The 10,000-nt window shown below is 36.9% G+C and overlaps 3 protein-coding genes across 3 annotated transcripts in view; 1 reads left to right on the forward strand and 2 right to left on the reverse strand.

Moving 5' to 3' along the window:
* LOC138019573 (dual specificity protein phosphatase 19-like) overlaps positions 1–1,435 on the reverse strand; it is a 4,115-nt gene extending 2,680 nt beyond the window's left edge. Inside the window, exons 1-2 of the mRNA XM_068866422.1 lie at positions 1,333–1,435; positions 1,028–1,252 (exon numbers count right to left, since the gene is read on the reverse strand). Of these exons, the coding sequence (XP_068722523.1) occupies positions 1,028–1,252; positions 1,333–1,419 (312 nt within the window). The 5' untranslated portion in view covers positions 1,420–1,435. The remainder of the gene's footprint in view (positions 1–1,027; positions 1,253–1,332) is intronic.
* Positions 1,436–1,488: 53 nt separating this feature from the next.
* On the forward strand, positions 1,489–3,027 carry LOC138019039 (protein FAM210B, mitochondrial-like). Its single transcript, XM_068865700.1, has 2 exons — positions 1,489–1,919; positions 2,206–3,027. Exons 1-2 carry the CDS (start codon positions 1,567–1,569, stop codon positions 2,417–2,419), a joined length of 567 nt encoding a protein of 188 aa, XP_068721801.1. The 5' UTR covers positions 1,489–1,566; the 3' UTR covers positions 2,420–3,027.
* A 3,307-nt stretch (positions 3,028–6,334) lies between these two features.
* Positions 6,335–10,000, reverse strand: part of LOC138019038 (uncharacterized) — a 7,945-nt gene continuing 4,279 nt past the window's right edge. Inside the window, exons 10-12 of the mRNA XM_068865699.1 lie at positions 9,571–9,672; positions 7,914–7,970; positions 6,335–7,179 (exon numbers count right to left, since the gene is read on the reverse strand). Of these exons, the coding sequence (XP_068721800.1) occupies positions 7,066–7,179; positions 7,914–7,970; positions 9,571–9,672 (273 nt within the window). The 3' untranslated portion in view covers positions 6,335–7,065. The remainder of the gene's footprint in view (positions 7,180–7,913; positions 7,971–9,570; positions 9,673–10,000) is intronic.

The raw sequence follows: 10,000 nt of genomic DNA on the forward strand, positions 1-10,000 counted from the left end.
ATGGCGCTAGGGTCTCTTTCCTCTGCCAGGAAGATCCTTGCAAGCATCTCCCTTTTTCAAATGAAAAAGTCTGTTTTGCAAGAAACTGAAAAAATGTTTCGGTTTGATGATGAGCCTTTTTCGCTCTTCCTAGCTCTGTGTTTATAGGCTTTTGTGTGTCAATCCCTAAATTTGGTTTTATGCAAATTGACCACCGTACAGAGATTCTAAAAGCTGACGTTTCAAGGGTTAGCCCTTCGTCAGAGCAAATCGAGGAATTTTGGGTTGTGTGTAGTTTTTATAGAGGAGTTGGAGCTACGCTATTGGTCGTAACATGGCAACGTGAAAAATAGGATTACAGTAGTTAAATGAAAAGCTTTCATTAATACCGTGGGGATTAAGGGTGCCTATTTGGAAGATAAATTTTTGTTCCAGCTTCTTGCGGCTTTCCGTCGTACCTTGATGTAGGAAAAGGCCACAGATAGCCATGTGTTTTTTGGAATGGTTAGGGAGAATAAAATGACGAGCGATTAGCTTAGATGCATCCTTGTCATAATTCTTCTCAACATCGCAAAGGTGTTCGCGGAATCGATCGCCTTGTCATCTACCTGTCTCGCCAATGTATTATTTATTGCATAACGTACAGGTTATGTAATAAATGACATTTTGCGGAGGTACATGTGAAACGATCGGTGATCTTAACAGATTGCTTAGATCTCGATATTTTGCTAGTGTTAAGAGTGAAAAGACGAGTTTTGTATCGTGAGCGCGCGCATTTCAAAGTGACGGGTTGCTTGTTAGCTTTGAGCGCGCTTCTAACTAAAAAGTTGCCTAAGTTTTTGTCGCGTTTAAATGAAAAAAGTGGAGTTGCAGTCAAAAGTATCATTCTTAACAACCGTTCAAATTACTCCAAAATGATCCAGAGACTGGCAGAATCTTTTCGCAACCTCCACTTATTTCATTCAAATGCGACAAAAACGTAGGCAACTTTTTAGTTAGAAGCGCGCTCAATCTCTAAGTCAATTTTACATGTAACCAGCTTTAGTACCTGAGGATAAGCATTTTCTATTCCACTTCCGACGTTTAGAATATGAGTAACATTATGTTTTTTAAGTTCCTCCAGGTTTTTAGCTCCACCTTGTGAGCTGATGTATAAATTCTCTTGAACTTTGTAAACCTTTTCATCTGGTTTGTAGTCTTCGCAGAATCCCAGACATCTTTCGCCAGTATCTTCAACTACGACACTACCATCAATATCTTTACGTTCCACAAACTGAAGGGAAAAACGAGTTCCAAAAGTTATTTCAACCACTTCTCGCTTTCTCTTTTTAAATAATTTAAACAATATTGTACCCTTTTCCCTTCCGCTGTGGTAACCGTAGTTTTCACAGACTTCAATCTCCCCGGCGAGAACCTTTCCACTTCTCGAAGGAAACTCATTTTCCACCAGGCGTTCCTTTCGCCTCACTTTCATGTTAAAGGTTGTTGGAACGCCTGGTATTATTTAGCGGTAAAGACTAGGAGTTCATCAAATTTAAAGTTCAAAACAGTCTCTTCTATTTTATAGTAACCGGTGTACCTTGCAAGATGATCGCAGGGTGCTCTTTTCGGTTTACCATGGCCAGTTTAAGGAGAGTAACTCAGCAGTCGAGGATCTTTGCTTCGCCAGTGAGACAACAAATTCCAACTTTGCGTTTCGTGACTAGAAGTGTAATGCAAAGTATGTATGTGTTACATAATGGGAGAACACTGCATACTTCAATCACACGAAACGGGGAAAGTTCTCATAGCGGAAAGACAGAGCGACAAGAGGGAGAAAGTAAAATGACCCTTAAAGAGAGATTGAAGTATGTCGTTCAAGAGTATGGTACGACAGCCATAGTATTTCACGTATGCATTTCTCTTACGTCTCTTGGTTTATGTTATGCTGCTGTCAAAAGGTTAGTTTTTTAGATTTCTCCTTTTCTACAGAAGACCATCAGTGGCTTAAAATTAACCCCTCCCCATCCCCGTACGTATAACTCACACAAAGTAGTCAGCCTCGTTTTATTTTGGTCAGCACCAAGAACACGGAAGTGGCCAGAGTCTGTGCTCTTGGTGCTGGCCAAGAGAAAAGCGCACATTGGGAACGAACCATGCGGAAACACAACAACAGCGGTAATCATATCTTGATTGAAAAGGACGATTTTATAATAATATTATTGTTTACATTTTCTTTTGTCATAGTGGAATTGATGTGCAAGCAGCTCTTCAAAAAATTGGTGCAAATCCCAACGTTAGTGAGTCCACTGTAGCAACAGAAGCAAGTACATTTGTTGTGGCATATGCTTGTCATAAGGTGTTTGCTCCAGTGAGAATGTTCATGACCATTACTTGTACACCTTTGATTGTAAGACGACTGCGCATTATGGGACTCATTAAGCATCCAGTCAAGCAGTAGATTTGTGTGTAATATCAGTGTCAGCATTTGCACTTATGACAAAAACTTCCACGAGAAGTAAAAATATTTATAGTTTTTTACAATATGCTAGCACGCTTAACTAAAAATCATTTCATAATGGGAGCCTTTACATTCATAAACATGTAAACTCTGAAGTTCAAACTAGAGTCTATAGTTTCATTTCTCAATGGGTGTCAAGCACTGTAGTGGAACATTAATACATTACACTGGCTGATTTTTATCCCCTTTGTCAGTTTCTGTTTTCATAAAATCGTGATACTGTACTAGTAGTACACACTGATGAAAACGAAAGTTCATAAGAATAATCGTAGAAATAATAATTAAGAAAATTATGGTCTTGTTTGTAGATTTGCCTTACTTAGGCTTGGTTACCTTCGCAGCCATTATTAGGGTCATTGTCACACATCGCTCCTACCCACTTATGGGTGCTCACCTGAGCTCTGTATTCCTTTCCCTTTGTTCCTAAGAACCAATGAAATACCAGTAATAATTTTTGTTAGCAGCTGCAGCAATCATATTTCTTTTTATATTTGCTGTCAAAAACACAATAAGAGTGGAATGAGAGATACACATGTGCAAAACAGCAATTTCGTGAACTGATGAATGGATGTCTAAAGCAGATGCAACTCCAAAAAAGTTATTGAATTGTGGTACAAATGCTTCATCTGCTCAGTTGCAGTCTCTTCTAAGCAATGTGTATGTGCTTTCAAATCTAGACTTTGGTAGTAAAGGAACAAGCTCTGTTGACCTTTACAGACTTACAGGGCGTTTCAGTATGCATTAAATGCTACAAGTCCTTCGTGAAATAACAAAAAGCAGAAGAAAGTGTCCAAGAGATTAAAACTGAGCTGAGGTCTGCTTGATTAAGTGTTTGCACAGGTCTTTAATTAGTGAAAGAAAAACTGAAAAGACAATCACAATGTGGCCACACTTGCCAGTGTAGGAAACAAAAACCAGAGGAAGAGCTTGAAAAATAACAGATTTACCAAAGCCAGTACCCAAACTAACAAATATCTATTTTTTTCTTGCTGTGAAATCCGAAACTGTGAACACTAGAAATATTTATGAAAATGTTGTATCAAGTAAAAAGCCAGTCATGTGCAAAAAAACTAAACCACAACCAATAACAGTAATTAGTTTGCGGTTTTATGTCGCTTCTGAGTGGTTGCTGCACGATGTGAAATGACAAAATCAAATCAGTGTTCACGGTTTTCGGATTCACACAGTAAGTACTACCTGGATTAATGCTTGTTTCTGAATCTTATTTAAAGGGGCTAGGTCACGCAATTTTAGGCAATTTCAGCATTGATCAAATGGTCATAGAATTAACTGAAATAACAAAATAACGGCTCAAAACTATAAAAGAACTCAAACAAAACACAGGAAAGCTAAGAAGGGACAAGGATGGACAAAACTGAGGAGGATTGAAGTGGATTGCATTTGGGTAAATTTGAAAAATGTTGGACCACGCTTTTCACGTTTATCTCAGTCTATATCAACATGTCATTTAAACAGCTCGAAAATCATTCTCAATTGTTATGTGGCCATGATTTTGCAAATGAAAGACTCTTGCTCTGCCAGTTTGATGTTTAGAGCTCATAACTAACAATTTTAAACAAAATTACCTAAAACAGCGTGACCTAGCCCCTTTACGTCACTAAACTCAACTTACACACTTTTGAAAAAGAAAGATTCACCATTTTTGTTTTCAAGTAATGAGAGGGAAGTCCTAGGACCAGGTTTCTGGAAAATGGAAGCCTGCTCCTTATTGGTCAGTTCAAGGGAAAGCAGCCACTAGTGAGGGGAGCATGCATGACGACCCTAATAATGGCTGGCTACAAAGAAGATCAGGGGCGTAGTGTCCTTTACGCAAGTACGCACATGCATACTTTCTGTTATAAGTGAAAGCCCTCCGAGGCCCCTGCACAGTGTCATTCTCATCAACAGTCCCCAGTTCCCAGTTATTTTTGAAGGAAAGGTTATGATGATGATGTAGGACAGAGTTTACAACCTGTTTCCCTTTGCTTGTAAACCCCTGCTTGTGTTGTAGCTTGCTGAAAACTCAACAGATGGGTAAAATAAACTAACTAATGCATTTTCCTTGGCATTTATTTATTGAAACATCCTTCAGAAATAGTCGCAAATGGTATTTGCAAGACCCTAAATTTCAAGAGTTTCTGGGGGAGCATGCTCCCAGATACCCTTAGTTTGAAGTTCCTTTGGTGCTCAAAACATTTTTTGTGTGCATACACCTTCAAAGCCTTATGATACACTCCTGAAGACTATACTTAACCGAGTACGAGTACAAGTAAAGATTACGTTTTTGCAAACGTTGGCTTAACTGATTAGAGTGTAATGTGAAGTGCTAAGTATCTACCCCATATGAACCACGTGAGCGTTAGCCCTACGTAATCCTTACTTGTACTCGTACATGTTAATCGCCGTGACTTAAATTAACATCTTCATGTCCCACAGCCTGCTCCCGTCTGACCTTGTAGCTCAGTCGCCAGAGCCCCAGTGATCTAACCCGAAGGTCATGGGTTCAATTCCCAACCTGGTCAGAGTTTTTCTCTGTCCTTGTGTGGGCCCATTTCCATCAGTAGGGCTAACGCTCACATGGTTCATATGGGGTAGATACTTAGAACATCACATTACACTAGTCTATACTTAACCTAGCCTTCCATGCAGCCGTTCTGCATCATCACGCAATACAGAAGCATTGCATGACAATACAAATTTTAAGTTACTGCAATTGTCATAATTGTGCAGAAGCTCATCTTCAAGCCCCACGCAATAGACCTGAATGCATAAATGGCGGCCACAAAAATATTCTTTTGTTTATGTGCTAATTAGCCTCACTAGGCTCGCTCTCAAGCAACCTTTCTTTTGTATTTTGTCCAAGCAAACAAGGCTAGTGAGGCTAATTAGCACATAAACAAAAGAATATTTTTTTGGCTGCCATTTATGCATTCAGTCTATGACCAAACTGCATTTTGGCTTCCAAATTTCTGAACATTGACTCCACCTCCAGAAAGTGAATTAGACTTTTTTTAGTTAACAGCTGGAATACAGTTACTTTTTCAGTAAAAAGATTTGTACATATTCCATCGCTTTCCATCAGTGTCAAGTTCGAATGTACAGTGGGAACCAAAGATGCTGATTGGTAGGTTATGTCACGCATCAATTTAGTTTGATTGATGGAGGTTAAACGCTTAAAGGTGAGATTCCGCAGAATTATGAAAATCGCAGTAATGAAGTTTCATACATGTATCAACGAAGTGGATGCCACATAGATTAATGTAGAAATAAGCCACTAAGTTTTCTGTTGTGAGCAGGTACATTGGGCACCATTTGGATATTCAGTTTTTTTCAAGCACATTGTCTCACCACCTAAAACCTGTTCATTCTCATGTTTTGTCTTCAACAAAGAATCACTTTCAGTGTGAAGGAAACAAGTGAAAGGCATGTGAAGGTTGAAACACATGGCAGTACCCCTGCAAACGTCTTGGAGGCCCCCTAAGTATTCTTGGTGAAACCACTGACTTGATTTCATCTTTGACAAAGGGAATTGTCAGAAATTAGCATGGGGTGGGGGGTGGAAAGCAAGGTTTGGTCAGTTTTTTGAGCCCTTCTAAATGGAGGGCTGTCAGTCAGAATTTTAGTATGAGTTCTGGTGGAGGGTCAAGACATTTCAATCCCTTACCCAGGGAGGGTCATTTTATTTTTGCCTGCTTTACTGAAAATCTCCACCCCCCTCCCCAGCTGCTATTGTCTGATCAGTTCCTAAATTGTATTTAGCCTCATTATTGCAAACATCTCTGTGCACATTTTAGAAAGACAGTTTAATTTGGAATAAATACCCCCAGATTGAAAGGGAGAAACTTAAACTTTCTGTTGCATAAGTCATCTTTATTTAAAGTACTGTAGACATTTAATTTTAATAGTATCAAACAAGTTTTAAAACAAGCATCTAAAGAATAGATCTTCCATTAATTCAGCATTTCCACCAAGCAAAGCTTTTGTGATAACCAAGGGCAAATTTGATTGATAATGAACAGTACTTTAACTCAAATGTAAATAACAATTTTACTTATTATTATCATCACAAGGAAATAACCTTCAATCAAATTTGCAAATGCCAATTCACTAGTTGGGTGGCAATATCATAAGGTGCATACCATGCTGTAACAAATCTAACTTTAATACAAATTTAAATTAAATGACTGTACAGAATTTCCTTTCAGAAATGGCTCGAGATCTTTTTGCAAAAAACTAGGCATTTCTATATTATATTTAGCATGACATATCAACTACAATACATTGACGCGTCCCCTGCCTTTCACAAACTTTTTTACTGACTAAGCCATCATTACTTGAGGATTTCTCTTGAAAGTGAGTGTTTCGTTTCTTTCTTAGCTGTGAGCTCTAGGTACAGAGCTTAAAGCATTTAATGTTAAATTTTAATGACAACCATTTCATTTAAATCTGGCAAGTGACATTAACTAGTTAAGTGATTTTTTTCGTCAATGATAAGTTTATTTACAAAGCTCAACATTTCGTTTATCATCAATCCTCAGTTTCTAATGCTATTATTATTTGTACAATTCTAATGATCCAAGACTTGATTAATGCTCTGAAGGTGGTGGTGGCAATGTTAGAGTTTGTGTATTGTTTCTAATCCAAGGATGTGCTAACACGCCATTGAGAGGAAGCCGTTTGTTTGGATCGTGAACCAGCAGCTGTAAAAAAAGGGAAAAGTCAACTTCTAAAAACAAAAGCATGGCTTTTTTGCAGCCTGCAACTAGTTGTCTATTGCATTAGTGTGGCAGGCATTATTGCAATTTATTCTACACTGTAAGAGGGCCTGAGGGACCTTTAATTAATTATTTTCCTCAATTTAGAGTCAAGTCCAAAAGTTTGGTTTTCTCATTCAATCATTCCAAGTTTTCTCAAATTTAAAGCAAAAGTGAATCTGACACAAGATGCACAGGTTTGTTAATATATACTCTATGGTCTAATAGGCGCAGTGTTCCTCTTTATAAGGTCAGACTCAGCCTAAAATTCTGTTGAAAATACACATTAACCTACAAAATAAATAAAGCAAAATTCAAAGTTTAGGTTAACTCCAATAGCAAAAAAACTTATAAATACTGATAAGCAAATGTAAGCGAGTATGAAGAAAGGCACTGGTTTACAACCATGGACATCAAGCTAACTTTTGCAGTCTGTTAAAGTCAGACAAGACTGTGTTTTATTTTGTGACATTACTTTTCGAACGCATCATTGAAACTTTTGTGATCCAAATGCTTCGGAAAGTTCATGACTTTGGTCAACATGTTTGCGTTTAATGCAAAAGCAAACGCAAATGTGTTGAAAGTCAAACGCAAACTAGTTGAAGACTAGTTTGAAACACGTTTGGTGGTTCGCTTATCTCTGAGCGGTACTGTATGTATGTTTTTATTGAATATCTTACCTTGGAGACGAGGTCTTTTGCCCCTGGAGAAATGTAATCGGGAAACTTGAGATCAACCTGAGAAAACATGCGACAGTAACAGTTATTTTCACCATTGCTTTTTTTTTCCCCTCTCTTCCCTTTTTTATTGTGATTCACACTACTTACAACACTGGTACATCTACTCACACAATTTACAACAATTACACAATTTACAACTTCTAAAATCCATTATATTACCATCAAAACTATTTAACAATTGAATTGCTTATGCGCTACTTACAATACACTGCACTTACAATTACAGGTGCTACTTACAATAATACAATTGCAATACTTACTCTCCAAAACAATATGATTACTTTTTAAACTTGCAATACCAATTTACACACTTCTTATACAAAATAATACGATTACAGATGCTAATTATATTCATATTCTTACATCAAAACAATGAGCAACAAAATAAAAGATACATGCATATTAAAAAAATAAATAAATAAGTAAATAAATAAATAAAGTACCCATTTCTTTTCAAAGAAGTTGTTTTAGTTGATCTTTTTTTCAGTTTCATATTTAATCTTTAGTTTTGTTTCGTCCTTGAACTTTAGGAAGTGTTTGGCTTCTGCAATCCCACAAAAATAATTTTCCAATTACTATGAAATAGCCTTAATAAATTTGATAAAGGGCATTGTTTTGATAAAACTCCAAATAAAACGTTTTGCGCAGAAAGATGGATTGGCTGATTCAATAGAAGGTACCAGTACGATTCAAAATCAGTCCAGAACGTTTTGGAGTGAGGGCATTCATGGAAAAGGTGATACAAATTCTCAGGTTCATCATTACAAAAAGTACATGCATCATTAATTCTAAATCCAATTTTGCATACACTGTAGTTTGCTGTTAGTGTAAGGAATAGAATTAAGTGCAACCAAATGTGGCAACGAGAAGATTACTTTAAATTGTTGGGTTATGAAATTAAAATCACTCTTCAATTTGTGAATAATATTAGGAGGTTGAGCTTTTTTTGAGACCAGCCAATACGTCTGTTGTCTCATTCTATTGCGCCTTACGTTATGCGTTAAAAGCAAACTATGTTGATACCAAGGAACAGTGACATTAATCTTTAATTAAATTAATTTAATATCAAAAATTTTATTTCCAATTATAAGTGATGGGGATATGGTTAATCTATCTGGGCTGATTTCTTTTAAATGAGAAGGAACTGAATGACGAAGGCCCGCCCATTGCAGAAAATTGCTTTTGACAATTTTGTTTGAAAAATAGTTATAGGAGTCCATTGTATTTAAGTTAAAAAGAAGATCGTGTATGTAAATGATTTTTATAGTGTCCAGTCACTTTATGAAGCGAAAGATTCGCAGAACTCCGACCACCATAACAAAAGTTCGTGGTAAAATTGAGAAGATGTTGTATAATCAGAAAGTTCATAATTACAATTTAGAAAAAACCATAATGATTGCAATTACAAGTTTACAGTGTAAGAAGAATATAACTAAAACACTTATCAGGTATTTAATAATGCAAGGTTTATACAAATCAAGGTTAAACCATTCAAAGCATTAGAGCAAAAAAGAAAAAAGAAGGAAGCTGTGAAGTGACCTGATATCCTTGTTGCACAAATGATTTTCCTAGTGCCATAAAATGATTCACATCTTACCCTTGAAATTCTACGATATGTATCATGGTATCCCTCGGCTTCAAATGGTGGTTTTCCAACAAGAAATTCATAACATAAAACACCCAGACTCCAAAGGTCAACCTACAAAAATAACAAGCAATACATGTATAATGAACAATAAAATCTCAAGGCGCTGTTACACGTTGAAACTTTTACCTGAAACTTGTGTGCAACAGCTCCATGAAACAAGTTTCAGGAGGCATTGCACCATGTAACATGGTCGGTTTCGTGAAACTTTCTTGAAATTCCCTTGCGAGACAACTTTCATGAAAAGTTAAACTGCTTTCTACTTCAGCAATGGTCGCAGGAATCACAGTGGTGATAAAAACAGGAGAACACCACTTTGTAAAAGTGGTCTTGCTCTGTCTTGTTCAGCTAAATTTTCAATAACAGTGTAACAGCGGCTTAA

This window comes from Montipora capricornis, chromosome 10, assembly GCF_036669925.1.
Source record: "Montipora capricornis isolate CH-2021 chromosome 10, ASM3666992v2, whole genome shotgun sequence".
NCBI lineage: Eukaryota > Metazoa > Cnidaria > Anthozoa > Scleractinia > Acroporidae > Montipora > Montipora capricornis.